The sequence below is a fragment of the Pteronotus mesoamericanus genome, unplaced genomic scaffold (genome assembly GCF_021234165.1).
Source record: "Pteronotus mesoamericanus isolate MK-2021 breed Mesoamerican mustached bat unplaced genomic scaffold, CSHL_Meso_final scaffold_408, whole genome shotgun sequence".
Lineage (NCBI taxonomy): Eukaryota > Metazoa > Chordata > Mammalia > Chiroptera > Mormoopidae > Pteronotus > Pteronotus mesoamericanus.
The window spans coordinates 2,179,501-2,200,003 of record NW_026555315.1 but is presented as its reverse complement, the minus strand read 5'-3'; the positions used below and the strand labels follow the sequence as shown (position 1 = coordinate 2,200,003).

The 20,503-nt window shown below is 60.7% G+C and overlaps 1 protein-coding gene across 2 annotated transcripts; it reads left to right on the top strand.

Annotated features, from left to right (window-relative positions):
* Positions 1 to 11,652: 11,652 nt before the first annotated feature.
* ENGASE (endo-beta-N-acetylglucosaminidase) lies at positions 11,653 to 20,486 on the top strand. Of its 2 annotated transcripts, none has more exons than XM_054593303.1 (14): positions 11,653 to 11,884; positions 13,448 to 13,515; positions 13,657 to 13,858; positions 14,707 to 14,855; positions 15,355 to 15,512; positions 16,054 to 16,202; positions 16,308 to 16,473; positions 17,206 to 17,309; positions 17,604 to 17,712; positions 17,909 to 18,099; positions 18,653 to 18,801; positions 19,256 to 19,364; positions 19,699 to 19,813; positions 19,975 to 20,486. In XM_054593303.1, exons 1-14 carry the CDS (start codon positions 11,796 to 11,798, stop codon positions 20,392 to 20,394), a joined length of 2,178 nt encoding a protein of 725 aa, XP_054449278.1. In that variant the 5' UTR covers positions 11,653 to 11,795; the 3' UTR covers positions 20,395 to 20,486. The 2 variants fall into 2 exon arrangements, with proteins under 2 accessions (XP_054449278.1, XP_054449279.1); XM_054593304.1 differs by having other exon boundaries at positions 11,804 to 11,884; positions 13,418 to 13,515.
* The last annotated feature ends 17 nt before the right edge of the window (positions 20,487 to 20,503 follow it).

Below are 20,503 nucleotides of genomic sequence, written 5' to 3'. Positions count from 1 at the left end.
TCCCAGGTTCGGGGGCCCCAGGCGCCCTGTGGTTTGCGGCTGCATTGCTCCGGTCTCTGCCTGGCTCCGTCTTCACATGGTTGTCTTCTCTGTGTCTCTCCGATCTTCCTCTCTCTCTCTAAGGACACCAGGCATTGGCTGTAGGGCCCACCCTAAGCCGGGATAATCTTCTCTGAAGATCCTTAAATGCACCGTATCTGCAAAGACCTTATTCCCAAATAAGGTCGCATTCATGGGCACAGGGGCTGGGACTTGGACGTATTTTTTTTGAAGGGGGACACAATTCGACCCACTTGCATCATCTGCAGGCTCAGGCACTGCCTACCCCCACCCCCGCAAGGCCCCGCTGGGCCTGAGTGGTGAAGGGCAGATGCTTCCTCTCCCCTTCGCTTGCCAGCGGGCTTCGCGGCCAGGGCCCTCCCCCGGCTGCCAGCGGGCGGTTCGGGAGCTGCCTGCTCCTCCTGGGACCAGCGGGCAGGCCGGCAGCCGGCGTCCTTCCGTTGCCTGGTCCTTGGGCTGGGGCCAGGCCGAGCGGAGCCGACACTGCAGGCCACTGTCTGCAGGGTGAAGGGTGGTCGGCCTCCACGGAGCCGAGCCCACCGGGCAGGGGCGTGCTCTCCCGCGGTGGGGAGCCGGCCGGGGTGGACGCCCCGCGGGTGTATGGAGAGAATGTGTCAGCTTCACCCGGGTGCCCGCCGCCAGCCCTTCTCCAGGGACGGTCCCACGGAGCGTATGGCCGCGTCCCACTGCAGACCATGCCAGCGTGGCAGTGGAGGCGGCGTTTGCTCTGGGCCACCCACGGCCCCTCTGGGTGTCCCTGGCTCCTTGAGCTCTCCCCGCGCCACCATCCGCCCCGTCCCGCCGGCATTCCCTCTCCGCTCACTTCCTCCCCAGGGACCCCCGTTCCTGCTTTGCGGTGGGTAGCCCGTGTGCCCGGTGCTGGGGACGTAAAAGTAAGTACAACAGGGTACTTGCTTCCAGAAGACTTTTCTGGAATTCTACCTGCAAGGCAACATGCGTGCCAAGCTCCTCAGGAGGACGGCATGCTCAGCACCGAGCTGTCCGCGCCCTCGGACCCCTCCTGGAGCACTGGCTTTCACAGGCTCCTTTCCCCTGTCCTGACCCCGCTGGCCAAGGATTGGCTGAGCATCCCTGGGAGGAGAGGCCCGATGCACTCAGTTGCCATACAAATATTAGTGTTTTAGCAGAAGGACTTAGAGACGGCCGATGACTCAGCCACAGGAAACAACTGCTCATGGTGGGGCTTCCGGGAGGCTCCGTGGCCTGGGGTGGGAGCGGCGGGGGGGCACCCCCGTCCGATGGGGTCACGGTGCCTGCGTGTCTCTGCTCGAGGGTCGTTTCCCGGGGGGTTCATGGGGGCGCACCCCGGCTCGATGGCGAGCCCCTTGTAGGAGGTCGTAGTAATTGGGACGACATGGGACCCTCCTGCCCAGACCAGGAAGAAACTGGAAAGCTACGGAAAACAGGAACTAAAACAAGATGCCTCCGCGTGGAGAAGAAAGGAGCTGGACCCCCCTCTCACACCGTGTAGCAAAACTAACCCACACCGGGTCGCCGGCCCCCACAGGGGAGCTGACACTGGGAAATGCTTGGGAAAAGGCCTGGGCGCAAACGGCCGTGACCCCGGGTTAGGCGAGAGTTTCCTGATACAACACCACGCGCACCAGCAACAGAAGGCAAAACAGATGAGCGGGACATAACCACGATGTCAGACTCCGCGCTGTCACGGACACCCTAAGAAACTGAAAAGGTAACCCAGGGCGGGAGAAGAAATCTGCAAACCAAGCATCTGATAAGGGGTTGTATCTAGGACGTGTAAAGAACGTTCGCTACTCAAAACTAAAGGGACGGCCAATTCAACATTGACAGTGGATCTCAAGAAACCTTTCTGCCAGGAGGAGACACAGATGACCAAGAAGCCCACGAAAAGGTGCTCGACCTCCTTCGCCACCAGGAAGATGCACGCGAACACCACCACGAGGTTCCGCTTCACAGCCAGCAGGACGGCCGGGATTCAGCTGACCAGGGCTGGCGGGGGCGCGGGGAGCCGGGGCTCTTGGACGCCGCGGGCTGGAAGGCGAGGTGGGGTGGCTGCTGTGGAAAACGGGCTGCGGCCTCCCCAAAATGTGCAATAGCTGTGGACGCCCCCACAATCCCACCCTCGGGCACAGACCCCCAAGAAATACAAATGCGCCCACACAAACACTCTCAGAGGAACACTCACACATCGTTCGCAATAAACAAAAAAGCGGAAATAGCCTCCTGTCCATCCGCGGATGGGTGGGTAAGCCAAATGCGGTCCCTCCGTAAACGGAATGGTAGTCAGTGGTTAAACACTGTGACGTGCCAGTTAAAAACAGTGACGTGCCGACACCTGCCGCACCTGGACAAACCTCGGGAACTTTTATGTTCCGTAAAAGGAGCCCATCATCAACGGCCCCATCGTGTTTGATTCCACTGAGGCGATGTGCCCAGAAGAGGCAGGCCCGTGGACACAGAAAGGGGTGAGAGGCCTCCAGGGCCCGGGGCGGGGGCGGGGGCGGGGGCGGGACAGTGCGGAGTGACCGCCGAGAGGTACCAGGTTCCTCTCTGGAGTGATGAAAATGTTCCACAACTGACTGCAGTGGCGGTTGTAACTGTGTGAAGAGACTAGAAACCGTTGCCGCGCACACTCTAAGTGGGTGAGTTGTATGGTATGTCAATTGTATCTCAGTGACGTCGTTATAAAACAACAAACAACAGGCAGCGCCCGGAGCAGCGCCCGCCCCGATCGGTCTCCTGCTTCAACAGCGTTTGGCCGGAGCAGACCCAGGACGCCCCTTCTTCCAGCCTCCGACCCCCGCCCGCCTCCTTTCCAGACGCCACTTTCAGAGCCACCCTGGCCGCCCGGCCTCTGAGACCAGCCAGCGCCGGCGTCGGACCTTAACTCCTGGCTGCTGAGCAACGTGAGCGCCGGGCGCGTCAGAACCACCGCGCCGGGGCCGCCCGCCGCCCGGCCAGCCTGCGCTGCGGGCCGCCCGCACCCACCTCTCTCCGGGTGACGCCGTGGCCCTGGCGGGCGGGGCCGCTTCTTCCCTGAGGGGGCCGAGGGGAGGCCCAGGGCGTCCAGCGGCTCTTGAAGATGCGATACCGGCGCCGTGGCGGCGCCTCGTCCGAGACGCACAGAGGCTGGCCCGTGACGCGTGGGTGACTCGCAGGACTCCAGGGACGCTGCCAGGGTCCTGGGGAAGAACCAGACCCAGGCCCTTGTGGGTCCACAGGCCGGGTTCCGCCCACACGGCCCCTCAGCTCCGCGACTTCCTGGAGAGCCGCGTCCTGGGTGGGCGGGGGAAATGCATCAGGAAGATGGGTGACACCTGGCTCCGCTCTGCAGGCTGCCGGGCCGCGGGGCCCGTGTCTCTTCGACAGGCTCCGCCTCAAGCACCACAGGAGCCTGTGGAGCCCAGAGGGCCCTCTGTGTCCCCCTGGTGTCTGGCTCCTGCCTGAGCCTCTCCCTGAACGATGAGGCCGCCTTTGACCAGCCTGGAGCCCCCAGGATCAAATGGAAACAGTAAAGTCTTTGTAGGAAAAACACAAACACAAACACAAACACCAGGCACACGGCTGCCTTGCCTTTCTCTGTTCAGGCTGGGAAGTCGGGGAGTTCCGGAAGCACAGCTGCTCGAGCCGGTCTCAGCATTCAGGGCCTGGCTTAGGACGGGGCCGGGGCCGTGAGGTGACCGGGTGTCAGGGTTGGTCCTTCCAAGAGCATGAGTGAACACCGCCTTGGAAGTGACGGATGGGTGTGGTCACTCACACGCGGGTGCGATGGAAGTTCTCCGGAGGAACACTGACCGAGGACAGTGTCTTTCTCGCCAAAGTCCCCACGCAGCTGGGCTGGGGCGTGGAGAGGCACAGTGACCTCTGCTGCCCCTGACTCAGCCCCGACCGGACAGGACCGATTGGAGCAGAACCCCTTCTCCTTATGTGGGCGGCCAGATGAGGACAAGGAGCTTCCGCTGCAGGCGTTTTCACAATTAGGACTGGAAGTCCACGTGCCCCGGACCATCTGGAGCCCTGCTGTGTAAGGACGGAGGCGGCGTTCTGACCGCTCAGTTGAGGTAGCCGTCAGGTTACCTGTCCATTCAGCGTGAGACCCGACAGACTAAAAATAGACAATACGCACGTGCTAAAGGCTCAGCATGGGGAGAAAAACCTCACAGTAGAGTTATCACAAAAAGGTAAAACAACCTCGCCTGCTGCCTTTGCAGAGAGAAAACGCAAGACCGCGAACGCAGCAGAGAACCCGACACAGGCTCAGCAACGAAGAGCCGAGCGGGGTCCCCAGACGCGGAAAACAAGGGAGCCGAAGAAGCCAGCGGGCGCGGATGCCCGCGCCCTGCGCGGAGCCGAAGAGCAGCTCAGCGAGTCAGACGGCGAATGAGAGGGCAGCATCCGGGAAGGAGCACGAAGAGACCGAGGGATGGAAACGGCGGAGGGCCACCCGCGCAGAGGCGGCGGGAGGAAGCCCAACGCCTGTGCGGCTACAGTCCCAGGAGGAGAAACGAGAGCACGTGGCAGAAACAATCAAGTCGCTGAGAATGTCGCCAAATTGGTGAAAGCCACGGAGGCGCAGATTCCAGAACGCCACGGAATACCAGGCAGGCGGAGCACCATCAAGCCCTCACCCAGCGTGGCCCACGGTGGCAGAGCCATCGGAAGCCAACAGCAGAAAGAAAAATCTTAACGACGGGAAGAGGGGAATTGTGCCTCTGTGAAAGGCGCGGCGACAGGCCCGACCACGGCCCTCTGTCTCAGCGGAAGGCACGGAGGCCAGGAGGCGGCGGGACGGTGAATTTAAAGCGCTGAAAAAGCATAACCGTCCACCTCAAGTTCTCATCTCAAGGGAAATATAAAAAAATACAAACATTTTCAAGCTAACAAAAATTGGGAGCGTTTCTCACTGGAAAACCCGCTCTAAATGAAAGATAGATGCGGGAATGAAAGACAAGCCGCCAGCATGGTAAATTTGGTGCTAATTCTAAATGAATGTTGTCTGCGTAAAAAAAAAAAAAAAAAAAAAAAGATGTCTTGGAAAACAGTCTGGGAGTTCCTCAGAGTCTTAAACAGTCTCCGCATGACTCAGCAGCCCACCCCTGAGGAGAGAGCCAAGAGAAACAAACCGGAGGCCGCACGAGAACCCGCGCCAGGCGCCCCCAGCAGCGCCGGCCACGGCGGCACCCTCACGGTGTCCATCGAGGGGCGAGTGACTACATAGCGTGGCCGTCCACGCGATGAAATGCCGTCTGGAAGTAAAAGGAACGAAGCGCAATACTGACACACCAACGTGGATCAGCCCCTGGAGCCTCACTGCAAATGAGAGAAGCCGGTCACCGAGGACCTGCACACGGTGTGGCTTCCTTCACGTGGAATGTCCAGAGTGAAACATCTGCAGAGACAGGAGCAGACCCGTAGCCGCTGAGCCCGGGCATGCGGGGGGCAGGGTGGGCTGGGGGACAGCCGCTCACGGGTGTCCGTTTGGAGGGACAGAGTGTTCCAAAACGGGGGCGATGCTCACACCTCTCCGTGAATGTGTTAAACACCACTGAGTTGAGTGCTTCAAGTGGGTGAGTTGTGTTATGTTTGAATTAGATCTCAATAAAGCCATTCAGAAAAGGAAGGAGAGAAACAAGAATACAGACTGAGGAGTAAAAATGTGAAGCATTTGGTAAAACAAGACATTTAAAACCCAATCTAGTAGTGATTACATTACATGTAAATGGGTGGACGAACTGCTCCAATTAAAAGGCAAAGGTTATTCTACGAAGTTCAAAAAAAACCGCCAACGATTTACAAGACAATGGCTAAACCACAGGAATATAAAAAGGTAAGTAAGAAAGTAAGGCAAGACAGTAAGACAGCGGAGAGAGATACTTACCCTGTAGCATTTACTAAAGTAAGAGTAGACAAAGCAGATGTTAACGCAGAAAGTGCCGGAGTCATATGTGCAGGTGCAGGCCAGTCACCGAGTCAGGTCTGCAGGGAGGGGCGCGGCCGCCGGGCCTCGTGATCTGGCCGCCAGCCCGGCGCAGGCTGGCCAGGGACAGCCAGTAAACTGAGCATCTGTACCCCGCCGCACGCCCTGTCCCCCGCTAACTGGCAGGCTAAGCGTCTTTTCATGCATAGAAGATTAGAACAAAACGATTTAAAAACCTAACTTCATGGTCGTACCTAGAACACGGACTGAAGACCGCACAGTCTTTTCTGGTGAGCACGGACTATTTTTTAAAAACTGACGATGTTTTAGCTATAAAGGATGGAATGATACACTGTTTACTCTCTGAGTACAATGCAGTCATGCTCGAAATCAATGACAAAAATTAAATTAACGCTTGGAAGTTAAGAAGTATACCCCTCAATACTCATGGATTAAAAAAGGAATCACAAGAAATTGAGAACACATTTTGAAGTTAACGAAAAGGAGAAAACTATGTGGCAAAATGTGCAGGATGTGGCAGAGTTGTGTTTAATACGTAGCTTTTGCTGCCACCTTTGAGAAGAAGGCCTTTGGACAACTGAGACAAGCGTTTCCCTGAAGAAGTCAGGAAAAAACAAGAAGCGAAACCCAAAGAAAGTAAGGGAAAGGAGCCAAAGATGGAAGAGAAATCGATGAAACAGGGAAAGCACCATGAAATAAACGTCCTACTGGTGCTTCAGAGGTGGGAGAGAGTGCATGAATATCAGGAATAGCTTTATGTTAATCAGTTTGAAAAATGAGAAGAAATGAACACTTTTTGTTTTTCAAAAAGAGAACTTTTTAATTCAGGAGGAATTAATTCAGGAGGAAAGGGAGGATTCGAAGTCTTAAAAGTACAACATAGATCTGCATTAAAAAGCTTTCCTCAGCGTAAACTTCCAGGCTCAGACTGATGAGTAAACTTCGCCAAATAGTTGTGGAAAAAATAACCTGGATCTTGCACAATGCTTCTAGAAAAGAGTAAAGGGGAACATTTTCCAATGCGTTTTTGCCATAATCCCGTCCAAAACCTGATGAGGAAATGGCAAGAAAGGGAAAGTGGAGGAGGCCGCCTCCCCAGCAAATGCGGAAAGAGGGGCCTGCAAGCCGCCCACGCGGAAACAGGAACATCGGCCCAGACCACAGAGCGACCGGGTCCGCACGATGGAAACGAAGTGGGACCGAGACCACAAGCAAAAGTAACTCCCGGGGGCTGCGGGGTTGAGGCGAAGGTGGCAGACTTCTAGAACATAACAGAGGGCGGAATGTTCCATATTTTCCTGACTTCAGGGTAAGAAAAGACATTTTGAAAAAGATACAAAAATACTAACCCTGAGAGAGAGAAGGCTGATGAATTCGACTGCAGCCGCACTAGGGACAATTTGGGATGCGTCCCCGGGGAGCTAACAGAAATGACAGCCTTTGGGCTCAACAAAAATAAAAGTGCTCCTTATCAAAACCTGTGGTCACAGCGGGCCACTCCCAGGCGGGAACCAGCCCCTCAGCCGCCCTCAGAGCAAAGCGAGAGAGGTTGAAAAATAAGTAACCAAACAGCCTGTTTCTGAAGCCAGGAAAAGAACAGCAAAGTATTGAGCATCCAAAGAAAATACGGGGAAAGAAAATGAAAGCAGACTGCAGGGCACAGGAAACGCGCAAAGAAGCAGCAAGACCCAGCCCTGGTGTTTTGAAAAGATGAAGAAAACAGACAGTCCTTTACCAAAAAAGCCTCAAAATAAACAAGTCCGGCAGAAAAGGCGGCACACCCAAGGGTCCAGAAAACTTGGTTAGAAACAAGGGGAAGCCTCGGTGAAACGCACACTCTCCCAGGGAAGCGCTGATTAGCAGCACTGGCCCGGGGCAAAGTCAGGAGTCCGAGGAGGCCAAGCACCAAAAGGGAAGGTAAAATATGAAAGATCCCCCCTCCAAAGCCCACTGGGAGTTTTACAGGTAAAAACAACAATAAAACAAAACAAAGGAGAACAAAGACAACTAACTCCTCTCTAAAAGTACAGGCGAACACCGTCATGACCTGGGAGCCCGGCCGGCTCTCCTGAACAGGGAGAGGAGCTACACCACAGAGAACACTGCGGATAAGCTCCTCTGTCCCGAAATCCGCAACGGCCGCAGGGCGCGGGGCCTCGGGACACTTCCAAGGTCAGCCGCTCCCGCGCCTGCTCCCGTGGCTGCACCCGTGGCCGCACCCGCGTCCCTGTCCGCTTCACTGACAAGTAAGACGCAGACTCCAGGACACAGGCCCCCGCACACGTCAGTGAGGAAAGGCGACACCCACCGTAGAACAAAGGCCCCAGAAGGGTGGTCACAGAAGAAATCAGCCACTTCCAAGTGGCTGAACCACACGTCCCAACAGCAACGAGGCCCCTCTGTGCACCCATCCAGTGCGGACAAAATCTTACAGTTCGGTTACGTCAGTGTTGGGGAGGCTTCGGGGTAACCGCACGGACCCCGAGCTGGGGAGCACATCTGGGGCAGCCCCGTGGGACGGCAGTTAGTGACGGCTGAAACTGAAAATGCGGGTGTGATTACTGTTAGCAGCTCTATGCCTGTTTTTCTCTGTACAGGAAAAAGAAATATATCCAAGAAGGTTCATACGAAGAGGTCCATTTTAACATTTAAAAAATAATGGCAAACAAACGTTTGCTATTGAAATGTCCTTGATAGGTAGATGGGTAAGTAGATTGTAATGCATTTAAACGACAGTGTGTTAAGTAGTAATAATAATGAACACATTAAAACCATATAAATCAATGTGGCTTGATTTAAAAAAATATCGCTGGGCACAAAAGCAAGACACAGAATAACTTGAACAATGTGATACCATTTTTTAAAAATACATTTTTAAAAAAGATTTTATTTACTTACTTTTTAGAGGGAAGGGAAAGAGAAACAGGGAGAGAGATATATCAATGTGTGAGAGATACATTGATTGGTTGCCTCTCGCCGGCCCCCAACTAGGGAACCTGGGCCGCAACACAGGCAGCGCCCTGACGGGGAATCAAACCAGTGACCCTTTGGTTTGGAGGCCGGTGCTCAGTCCACAGAGCCACACCAGCCAGGGCAATACCATTTGTATAAACACAAACAAGGTTATATAGTTTCAGGGACATGCCCGTGTGTAAAATTTTTTTAAAACATCTGGAGGGGCGCAGGCCAAGCTGCTGGTGTTGGGCAGATTTTTCGGGGTCTCTGAGGATGGGGTAGGAGGCCAGAGAGCCAGGAGGGAGGTGGATAAAACACTAAGAGTATCTGCAGGGCTTTAAATAATTAAAAGGAGAAAATGAATGTAACGTTTGTGCAGTTAGAGTAGTAACACAGGGACCCAGCGAGGGCAGGTATTCTGGGCCTGCCATTTGTCATGGAGGTTTGGCATTTGTCGTGGAGGTTTGTCACTTGCCGTGGAGGTTTGCCCTTTGTCGCGGTGGTTTGCCGTCTATCGTGGTGGAGCGAGTTTGGGTTCCCGGGCGGAGGTGCACGGGCCAGGCGTGGGAGGGTGCCACGGCGCAGGATGTCTGGGGGCGCCCGGGTACAGCCGCTGTGGGTGTCAGGGGAGCCCGCTGGAGCCCGAGGCCAGCCCCGCACCCCTTCCCTCGCTGAGCCTTCGCTGAGTGCCTACGAGGGTTCTACAAAAGGAAACGATACGATACTTCAGAGGTCTTGGGAGTGATTTTTGCTCACGCCCTGGCTGGTCGGAGGCATCCGCCTGCGTGAAGGAAAAGGGAGTTGTACCGCAGGAAGGACGCACCAAGAAAGAGTAAGCTAAGAGGATTTTGCCAAAAATGAAAGCAAGGTATTGTTTTGAGTTTTTCTAAATTCTTGTATTCCCCGTCATAGCTGGATTTGGCTCCTGTAATAAATGCCCAAATAGTACTATTGCCTTACATCGGACCGCAGTTTCGTTTCCTTACGTCGGAGTCTGGACACACACGGTCCAGGGAAGGACAGTGGCCTGTGCTTTCAGGGACCCAGGCCTCTTCTCTCTTGTGGCTCTGTGTCCTCCACATATGGCTTCCACTTAATAGCCTCATGTGGCTGCTGTGGTTCCTGCCATCACATCCTCATACCCACCTGGCAGCCAGCAGGAAGCAGGGAAGAAAAAGTGGAGGGCGTGTCTTTCTGTTTTGCAGGCACAACCAGAATCACTCACGTCATTTCCATTCTGGCAAAGGAGGGCTTGCTCCCACGTCTCCTCTCTGCTGTCAGGGCTGCTGGGGATGTTGTCATCTGGGTTGCCAGCCGAGGCCACAGGACCCACCTCCTCCCTGCCCAGGGAAGGTGTGCGGGGTGACCGGGGTCTCGCTGCTCCCCTAGACCAGGGGCTAACCTGCGGAGGGGAGCAAAGAGCGGAGGCCTTGGCTTATTGGTTTCCCCACAGAGACTGAGCATCACCTGAGGGCTACTTAAGTCTCTCGCAGAACTATGTTTTAGTTCTAAGAATGAAATGTTTATTTATTTATTTTTAACCTCTAAGCTGCAGGTGAGCGCCCCACCCACCTGGTTGGATGCAGGTCAAAGCAGGACTCCACACCTTCTGTGCTCCGCTGAGCACAGCTGGCGTGAACTCGGCGATCCAGGTCTTTGCAATCCCTGTCCTCCCTGGGACTGCTGCCTCCTGCTCCTGCCTGACCGGTCCTCCCGGCAGCTCGGCAAGGGCCCCATTCCACAGCCTTAGTCACCTTCCCCACTCTCGGGGTTTATGGAAGCTTGGGGCTGTGGAAGCTTCAAAGTCCGCAACAATAATAAAGAGACTTGGCTCACTCCACTTGGCTCGGGCGGCAGCTGCAGGCCGGCGGGGACGCTCCCAGCTGCACGGAGAGGCGCTGGGGCTTGGCCAGGAGAGAGAGGGCTGGCCCCCGCGGGGCCCTGTGGGGCCCGGCCCGAGCCTGGTCTCGCAGGTCCTGTCCTCCTGGTTGCTCAGGCCACCTTCCATCACTTTCGCTGTGCCCAAGACGCTGGAGAGATGCCACCTGTGAGATAGCTCCAGGCCTGGGGTGCTGGGGGGCCCTGTAGAGCACTGGTCTGGGGGTGTAGGAAGACGTGTGCTGCACGAGAAAGCTGTGCGTCATATACTCATTGCACACGCCTGCTGTATTGTGTTCTAGTCGCTCAGCATCTTTTTCACAATGTGCAAACTGACTTGTCCAGGGGTTCAGGGGTCTCCAGGGCCCCACCGTGTGGAAAAACGAGCTCTGCCTCTAGTAACATAGTTATTTCAATACTTTTGATCTATAAACGGGTCGCTTTTTCCATGGTCTTTTGAACAGGTTATAACATGCCTGGTGCCTTTGCTAAGGAAGACAATAAAATCTTTAACACTTGTCCATACCTATACCTAGATGAGAATTATGATTTCCCCTTTCTTGAGAATGACCTGTGAATAGGGGTTAGACGAACTGAATTCTGATCTAACCTCTAGGGTTTAATGATCTTGCGACCTTCAGGAGAACGCTCATTCTGAAAGAGGAAGCTGGTAAGCGCCAGAGAGTTCGCAAGGCAGGCTCAGCGCACCCCGGCCCCGCCCCGGCCCCGCCCCCGCCCCGCCCCTCAACTCCGCCCCTCCCCCCCCCCCCGCCCGGCCCACAATATAAAAAATCCTGGCCACGCGGGTACGAGCCCATAGCTCCGGTCGTCAGGACCCAGACGGAACGGGCACCCGCTCCGCGCGCCGCGCCGTCCTCATTGGCGCACGGGCAGTTGCGGGCGGTCCCCGCGCCTGCGATTGGTCGGCCGGCGGGGGGAGCGCAGCCGAGCGGGCGACAGCGTCATGGAGGCGCCTGGGGCGCTGCGCAAGTCCCGGGCGCGGGCGTCCGCGATTCCTGAGGAGCTTCGGAAGCGGCAGCGGCGGAGGGAGAGGTGTGCAGGGGCGGGGCGGGCAAGCCCCGGAAGGCGGGCAGGGGGGCTCGGGCGCAGGACCGCGGGCCGCGGACCCCACGCCCCGGACCCCACGCCGCCTGCCCGCCTCGGCAGCCAGCCCTCCCCGGGACGCACCGCTCCGCGCAGCAGCTGGCGCCCACAGGGTCTCGGCACCCGGGCGCCCCTCCCGAGGCAGCGGGCCCTCGGTGCCCGGCCGCGGGTCTAGGCAGAGAATCCTAGCGTGGCATTTGTAACTGGGGGCGGCCGGTGCCACTGGGATCGTGGCTGTATTGATGTCCACGCCGGGCAGGAAGGCGTGGTGCCCGGAGCGGCCAGTGTGACCTGGATCTTTAGGGAGGAGGGAGATTGCGTAGGTGGAGAATGGGGAGAAGGGTGTTCCAGTTTGAGGGACCAGAATGGGCAGAGGCACAAAGGCCTCAAAGGCCAGAAAGGGACGGGCATGCCCTTCTGGGCCGCGGCCTCATTCCTCGCTGGGGCATTTGCTTACCTGGGAGGTAAGTCAGGTGCGCAGCTGTGGCCCCCTTCCGGGAGCAGCCCCTGCAACTTTGTTTTTAAAGCCCGCTCAGTGAGGCCACTGGGTGTTTCAGCCCGGACAGCAGTGGAAAGCCAGTGGTCCCTGGCTGCTCCGAGGTGGTGCCACTGGGTGGTGCCTGGCTGGTCCCTGGGCGCCAGGACGGCGCTGCTCCGAAATTGGAAAGGGAGCGTGGTGGGCAGGGGCATTTCCGCCTGAATCGGTCCCGTCCCTTCCCCCCACCTCTGTACATTAGGAGCCCTGGTCCCGCCCCGAGGTCTCGCTCAGTGTTCAGGCAGACCCTCAACAGGGAGCTCTGCCCGCTCCCTGCAGAACAGGACATGGAAGTGGGGTGTTGACAGATGATACACTTCTGTTAATGGAGAAGTGGCCTTGGAAGCTGGAGGGTTTAGGGAATTGCAACTCTGAAGCCTGGGGCCGCCTCTCACTGCTGCAGTAACAAGAGTAATAATCGCTTTTAAAAATGAGGGCGGTTTAATTATTTATCCAGCGCTTTCCACCTTAAGGCCCCAAGGGTGTTCTCTCCCCGAGAGCCGCCCCCCAGGACAGCCCTGCGCTGCACGCCCCGCCGCCCTCCCCGGGGGCTTGGGCCCACAGAACCCACGCAGGGAGCCGTGGACCAGGGAGAAGACGAGCCGCAGCCTCCTGGCCCCTCACGCTGCCTAGTTCTTCGAGCTGCCCTGCTCCTTGGCTGCAGCAAAACCTGCGATGTATTCCCCCGGTCTCTCCAGGGTGATGTTGGGATGGCTCTCTTGGAGTTCAGAGGCTCACGTGTCCGTGCCCCATAGCAGGGGCTGCGCTGCCCGTCTGTCCAAGCCCAGGCCGAGCCTATTGCCAGACGAGCCGCTGGGCTCGCTCCGATGCGCAGTTCCGCGGTTTGCATTAGCAACACGCGCCAGAGCGTGTCTGCCTGTACGTGTGTCTGTATGGGCCTGGTCCATTGGCTCCTAAGTGTTCTTTTTCTTTACCCTTTTCTTTAGAAAAAAATAAAAAACTCCCTCTTTGCTTAGAATTGAAGAGGATCAAGAGGAGGCCGTCTTCCGCGAAGTGGTCAGTTTCACCCCGGATCCTTTGCCGGGTGAGAGGCCGGGGCACCCCACCCCACCTCCGCGCTCGCCCTGGGGGCTTCCTGGCCGGCCACCCACTTCCTGTCTCAAGTTCTCTCTCAGTCGTTGTTATTAATAATCCCATACTTTCCACTGCTTCCTCTTCTGACCAGTCAGATACTATGACAAGGACACCACCACCCCCATCAGCTTTTACTTGTCGTCCCTGGAGGAGCTCTTGGCGTGGACACCCAACATGGAGGACGGCTTTAATGTGGCCTTGGGGCCCTCCCAGTGTCGGCAGCCCCCCCTGAGCAGCCGGAGGCCCCGGACTTTGCTCTGCCACGACATGATGGGCGGGTACCTGGATGACAAGTAAGGACACGGGAGGACGTTGTCTACCTTTATTTTGTGCTTGTCTTCCTTCAGGGCCCGGGCTGGAGGGGAGGGAGGGCGCCGCCGGGCAGAAAGGGCCTGGGGGCTGAGGAGTCGGGCGGGAGAGCAGCCCGGGCCTCGGCGCCTCACCTGGAGGGCGCAGGGCGGCAGGCGGTTCGGGGGCAGCTCTGAGACCATCTGGTTCCGCTGGCGCCTGAATATGGCTGGTCGGTCAGGACGCAGCAGCACGACACCCTCTCCGGAGCCTGGCCGGGCCTTTGGTCCTTCTCCCGTCTCCTGCTGCTGCTTCCTCACCGGGGCTCTCGTTCCATCTCGGCCCCCTGGCTTCGGGCTTGGATGCTTCGAGCTCTCACATGCCCTGTCAGGGGCATTTCCTCCATGGCTGCTGCCCCGTGAGCTCACAGATCTCCAGCGACCGGTAAACACCCTTTGACCTCCCTGCTGACGGGAAGGCTTGTGTCAGGGGTGGCTGATGAGGTCCGGGAGCCTTGCGTGCCGGGACGCTGTCCGGGAGGAGCTGCGCACGGGGAACAGCGTGGATCGCCTGGGGCTTTGCAGACTCCTGCTGCTCCTCTGCCCTCCTCTCGTGTCCTCTCTGGGCACCGAGGCTCCGACAGGAGGGCCTGCTGGGCTGGGTGGACACGTTTCCCTGGAGACCGATCCGCCCCTCGCCCTACTCTCTGTGCGGTGCCTGGCGCACGCCGGCTTTCGGTCGGTGCCGATGGACGGACTGGGAAGAGCCTCGCTCAGGACGGCGGTCTCCCCCGGGAGGCCGCGAGGCTTCGCCCTGCCTTCCGGGCCCCAGCCTGGCTCTGTCTCTCCACCAGGTTTGTCCAGGGCTCGGCGGCCTCGAGCGCCTACACCTTCTACCACTGGCAGCACATCGACATCTTTGTGTACTTCAGCCACCACATGGTCACCGTCCCCCCGGTGGGCTGGACCAACGCCGCCCACAGGCACGGGGTCTGCATGCTGGGTAAGGGCCAAGGCTGCGCCTGCGACTCAGCCGGCCTCCACAGCGCGGCTGCCGGGTGGCGCACGGGGTCAGGGCCGGGCACTGCCTCCACAGCAGGGAGCGCTTCACCGGGAGCTGCCTCGATGGGTCCGCACGGGCGGAGGCAGGCGGGCTTGACCTGAAGAGGAGAGGAAATACCTTTAGCTCTGTGGGCCGTGGGTCACTGTTGAGTTACTGCCGAGGCAGGCGCCTCCGCAGGTGACAGGCGGGCAGGTGGTGGCTGTGTTCCAGGACGGTCGGTCACGATGATGAAAACACGCGGTGGCCGACCCCTGGGTACGGCCGCATTTCTTAACCTCCGCCTGCCTCTGGGCCTCCGCGGGGCGAGGGTGCGGCGCGGCTGCGCCCTGCCCCAGGGCATCTGACTCAGCCGGTCACAGGGATGCTGCAGGCACCACGCTGCCGGCGGCGTTAGCCAGGGGAGCCCACGCCTGACCCCGCTGCTGCCCTGCCCCCGCAGGCACTTTCATCACCGAGTGGAAACAAGGGGGACAGTATTGCGAAGCCTTCCTGGCCGGGGACGATCGCTCGTACCAGGCGGTGGCGGATCAGCTGGTCCTGATGGCCCAGTTTCTGCGCTTTGATGGCTGGCTGGTCAACATTGAGAACTCCCTGAGTGTGAGCACGGCCTTTCTCGTGGCGTGGGTCCCGCTCAGCGCCTGCTGCCACGGGCCGTCCCCCGCCGTGTCCTCCTCCGCCTCCTCCTCCTCCGCGCCCACACCCAGGCCAGCTTCCTGTGACAGCAGCCGGAGCCGCTTCGCGCTTCCCAGGGAGAGCCAGCTCCCTCTGCGCTGCCTGGAGACGGGGCCTGCCCCAGCGCTGGGTCCAGAAACCGTGGGTGGCGGGGCTCTGCTCTCTGGCTCTTCGAGGCGACATGCGTCCGCCGCCGCCTCCGTCCTGCTTGGCTCGGGCTGCTTGTGTGGCTTCCTCTCGCGACACCCTCCCTTCTTGCGGTGTTTCGTCTTGTGACCGCTGCGTCTGGTCCTTCCTGCCTCAGAAGGGAGAGCCGGGCATCCGGCTGGACCCTGCTGTGGGCCTGAGGGGCTCCCGGGACCACGGCTTTTTGGTGGGATCGGGGGTCCTGTCCGTCCTGCGCCGGGCACTTGTGACCACCCCCGCCGGGCCTCACCGAGGGTCCTGTCTCCGTCCCTGGGTGCAGCCGGCTGCTGTAGGGAACCTGCCCCGGTTTCTCCAGTACCTGACAGCGCAGCTGCACCAGCAGGTCCCGGGCGGCCTGGTGCTCTGGTATGACAGCGTGGTGAGCAGCGGGCAGCTCAAGTGGCAGGACGAGCTGAACGAGCACAACCGGTGAGCCCGCAGGGTGGCAGCCCCGCCCCCGGGCCGCCTGCGGTGCAGGGGCTGGCGCGTCCTGTCCCCTCGCCGCAGCCCTCAGCGCCCCCTCCCTGCCCACAGGGTCTTCTTTGACGCCTGCGATGGCATCTTCACCAACTACAACTGGCGGGAGGAGCACCTGGAGCACATGCGGGGCCAGGCCGGGGAGCGCCAGGCCGACGTCTACGTGGGGGTGGACGTGTTCGGCCGGGGCAGCGTCGTGGGGGGCCGCTTCGACACCAACAAGGTGGGCGTCGGCCCCAGGGCGGGGGCGGGGGCGGGGGCCGGGCCGCGGCGTCAGCGCTTCCCATGGACCCCGGGTGCTGGGGACCTTGCGTTCCCGTCCCACCTCACGCGAAAGGCCGGCGGCAGTTGCTCTTCCCAGGGCGGGAAAACAGGCACCAAGCAACATCGTGACCCGAGGCCAGGCTGTTCCCTAATGTCCTGGCCCCAACCCCTTCCTGCGGTTCGGGGGCACTTTCTATAGAGGTGCCCACGCCTCCTCTCACGGGCTGCTCGGGGCCAACGTCCGAGGTGAAAGCCCCGCAGTTCGGGAGCCGCTGGCGTTCTGGCCAGTTGGGTCCCGTCAGCAGCGAGAAGAGATGGGTGGGGGCACCTGCTGTGGGATAAGTAGGGCGTCTGCCTGTCTCCCAGGCTGCCCCGCCCCTTCCTGGTGGCCACGGGACGGTCTCACTGATTAATTGAGCGTAAGTGGCTGAGTTAATCCAATAACTGAAGGTTCTCTCCACCCCCTCTGAGTCAAATAACAATGGGAGGTGGAGTGAGAGAGACAGGCACCCTGTGAGCGCCCCACCTGTGGACCCCCTGCTCCCGGGGCCATTTCCCAGTGGAGCGCCCACTTCCGGTTGCCGGTGGCACCGCAGGGGATGACCCCGAAGCTGAGCGGGGCTGGGAGGGCGAGGGCAGCCCGGCTCCCCCCGGGTCCCGCGCCCAGCACCCCCAACTGCCGCCTCCCCAGTCGCTGGAGCTGATCCGGAAGCACGAGTTCTCGGTGGCCCTGTTTGCGCCCGGCTGGGTCTATGAGTGTCTGGAGAAGACGGAATTCTTCCAGAACCAGGACAAGTGAGTCTTGCCCCGCCTGGGGGCTGAGCGTGGGCTGATGGCGGTGAGGGGTCTCCGGCGACTCCTTGGGCTTCTCGAAGGAGCTCGGGCCTTGCTCTCCAGGGGCTGGTGAAGGCAGAATGAGGGGCTCACCCACCTTGGCTGCTTCCGGGGGGAGGGCCCCAGAGACGGGACGCTACCTCGCGTCTGTGGTGCCGGGGCCGCAGCTGCTCTGGAGGGGATGCGGGAGAGCCTGCGCCCGGGAGTGCGCCCTGCCCCGGCCTTCAGCTGCGGCCTCCGTGCGTCTCCCTGCAGGTTCTGGAGTTTGCTGACCCGCTATCTGCCCACGCACAGCATCTGCTCTTTGCCCTTTGTCACGTCCTTCTGCCTGGGCATGGGGACTCGCAGAGTCTGCTATGGCCAGGTGTGTGGGTCCCCGCGCTGGTGACCGCGGCTGTGGGGCTCCTGGCTCGGCCGCGTGCTGGCAGAGGGGCCGCCTTCTCTCCATGTCTTGGGGTCTTGCCTGGGAGAGGCGGCAGACCCTGGGCGTCTGTGAGGGGACGGTGGTGGCTCTGCGCTTCCTGTCCCGTCATGCACACCTCCAATCTTACCTTCTCCAGGAGGAGGCGGTGGGGCCCTGGTATCACCCTGGCGCCCAGGAAATCCAGCCCCTGTTTGGCGAGCACAGGCCGGAAGGGGACGGACAGGGCTGGGTGAAGACACACGTCTGCCTGGCCGATGCCTGGAACGGGGGCAGCTCCCTGCTCATCCGGGGCCTGATCCCGCCCAAGGTTGGGCAGGTGGCTGTGAGGTAGGTGCGTGAGCGAGGAGACAGGTGGGGGCCGCCAGCCCCTCCCTTGTCGGTGCCGACCCTCAGCGGGCAGAGGAGCGCAGGGGCCGCGGGAGGACAGGACGGAACTGAGGCTCGTTCTGTTGCAGTAAAAACCACGTAACCCCCAGTTTGCCGCATGAACCGGTTGTGCGTGTGCCATACGGTAGTGTGAGCTCTTTGCGCGCTGGCGGGCAACCAGCTTCCAGGACCTCACCCTGCAAAGCTGCAGTGGCCCCGCTGGCACCAACTCCTGCGCCGGCGTCGGCACAGGCAGCCGCACCCACTCTCTGTTCCTGTGGCTCTGACGACCTCAGCTTCCTCGTGTGCACAGGATTTTGGAACAGAGATTCTTCGGCCACGGGGGGATCCGGCCTTGGGGGCAGGCCGTCCCCAGCGAGGGCAGGACGTGGGTGCAGCAGCCGCTGCCACCCACATGCCCTTTCCTGGGGGGCGGTGTGGTGGTGGGGCCCGGAGCCCCCCGAGTTTCTCAGCGGTTCCTCTCCGGCCTCATCGCGGGACTTTCCTCCTCCAGGTTGTTCTCCCTGCAGGTCCCAGTGCCACCCAAGATCTTCCTGTCGCTGGTGTACAAGCTGGAAGGGCCTGCCCAAGTCAGCGTCGCTTTGGAGCTCACCACGGGGGACGCGGGCAGCTGTCACGTCGGTGACATCTCAGCGCTGAGTGGTGAGGGGGCTCGGTTCCTGCCCGCCTCCCAGGCCTCGCCCCCTCGGGACACCTCGGGGAGCAGGCGTGCAGACGGGCGCCCGGGGTGCGGGGGCGCTGGTTGGCGGTACTGGGCCGTCGCTGTGGTCCAGCTCCGGATGGGGAGGCTCACCTCAGCCCAAACCTCTGGCCGTGGTCCTCTTGGGCGGGGGCCTCCTGCCGGCCGTGGCAGTGGCCGGGAGGACGCCCCCTGGGTTGGGAGAGGCCAGGAGACCGAGGTGGTGGCCGGTCTTGGCGTCCGTCTGCGTACTTACGTGCCTCCCCGCCGCCCTGGCCGCCTTCCCTGCGGCCTCAGCCTGCCCTGGCGGGCCCGAGCGCCCGCGGCCTCAGGGACCCTTGTCCAGCCCCCGGGACCTGGGTCCCCTGCCCTGCTGTGGGTGGTTCTCTTTCTCAAGTCCCGTGTCTCCTCCCCCAGCAGAAACAAGCTCCAGGCACAGTCCCCGACCCCTGCGAGTGCCGCCCACCAAGCTGGCCAGGTGGGCGGCCCGCTGTGGCCAGCAGCTCAGCGGGGGCTGGGTCCAGCGGTGAGTCCCTCTCCTTCCTATTGAGTCCCCCACGGGGAACGGCCATTGTTGTGGGGACCTGTGGAGTGAGGGGTCCTCTGTTGAGAAACCCCAGAACTGGAGGGATGGTGGGGCCCTGGACTGGCCACCCGAGTTGTAGGCAGCTTCCGGAAGCAAGCCCAGGGCACCCTCTGGCAGTGGCCGTGGTCGCGCCTCCGGGCCAGGCTCCCCACTGACCGCGGGGCCCACCTGGGGACGGCTCTGCCCTCCCCCACGGCTCCGGGCCCCTGGACGCCCAGCTCGGACGGCCCGGAGCGGAGGCCGCCCCGTGAGCAGCCTGCCCACCTGCCCGCAGCTGCTACGAGCTCAGCCTGCGCGGCTGCCTCCTGGAGGACCTCTTTGTGAGCTTCGCCCGGCCGCCGGGCAGCCAGGACGAGGAGAGCTTCGCCTGCCGCCTTGGGGAGATCCAGGTCAGGCGCCCAGAGGACACCTGAGGGGGGCCTGGCCGAGGCGTCTGTCCTGCCCCGCTGGCTCAGGGAGGTAGGGTGGGGGCCGGGGCATGGGGGCGTGCAGGGTGGCACCTGGAACCCCCCGGGGCTTCCAGCCACGCCGAGCCTCTCTCTCCCGCCAGGTGGTAGATGCCTACAGCCTGCTGAGCCCCCTGCCCCGGGTGCAGGGCGTCTCCGTGTCTCGGGCCCGCTGGCAGGAGGCGGCTCTCGAGGGCGCAGGGCCCCCGACTGGGCTCCGGCTTAGCTGCACTCTGCACTGGTCCTACCCCCTGACCCACGTCCGATGCTTCCGGATCCACTGTGGCCAAGGGACAGGAGGAGGCCCTCCCAGCGGGGGGCCACTGGAGCCGGAGAAGCCCACGTTTCTGGGCCTGGCTTTTGTCAACCAGTACCGGGTCGTGGACCTGACGGTGGCAGAGGCCGGGCCGGGCCAGGATGGCCGAGTGGAGTTCCTGGTGCAGCCTGTCCCCACGGAGGGGTTCCTGGTGCCCCAGGCCGAGTGGGGCAGGGCGGCCTTGCTGTACTCCAGGCCCAGCACGTGAGCGAGCCCTGAGGGCGCTCCCACCGCTCGGCGCAGGCTTCTCCCACGCTGGGGCCCCACTGCAGGCGGCAGAAGGCCCGGGGCCTGTGGCTTCCGGGGCCTGTGGCTTC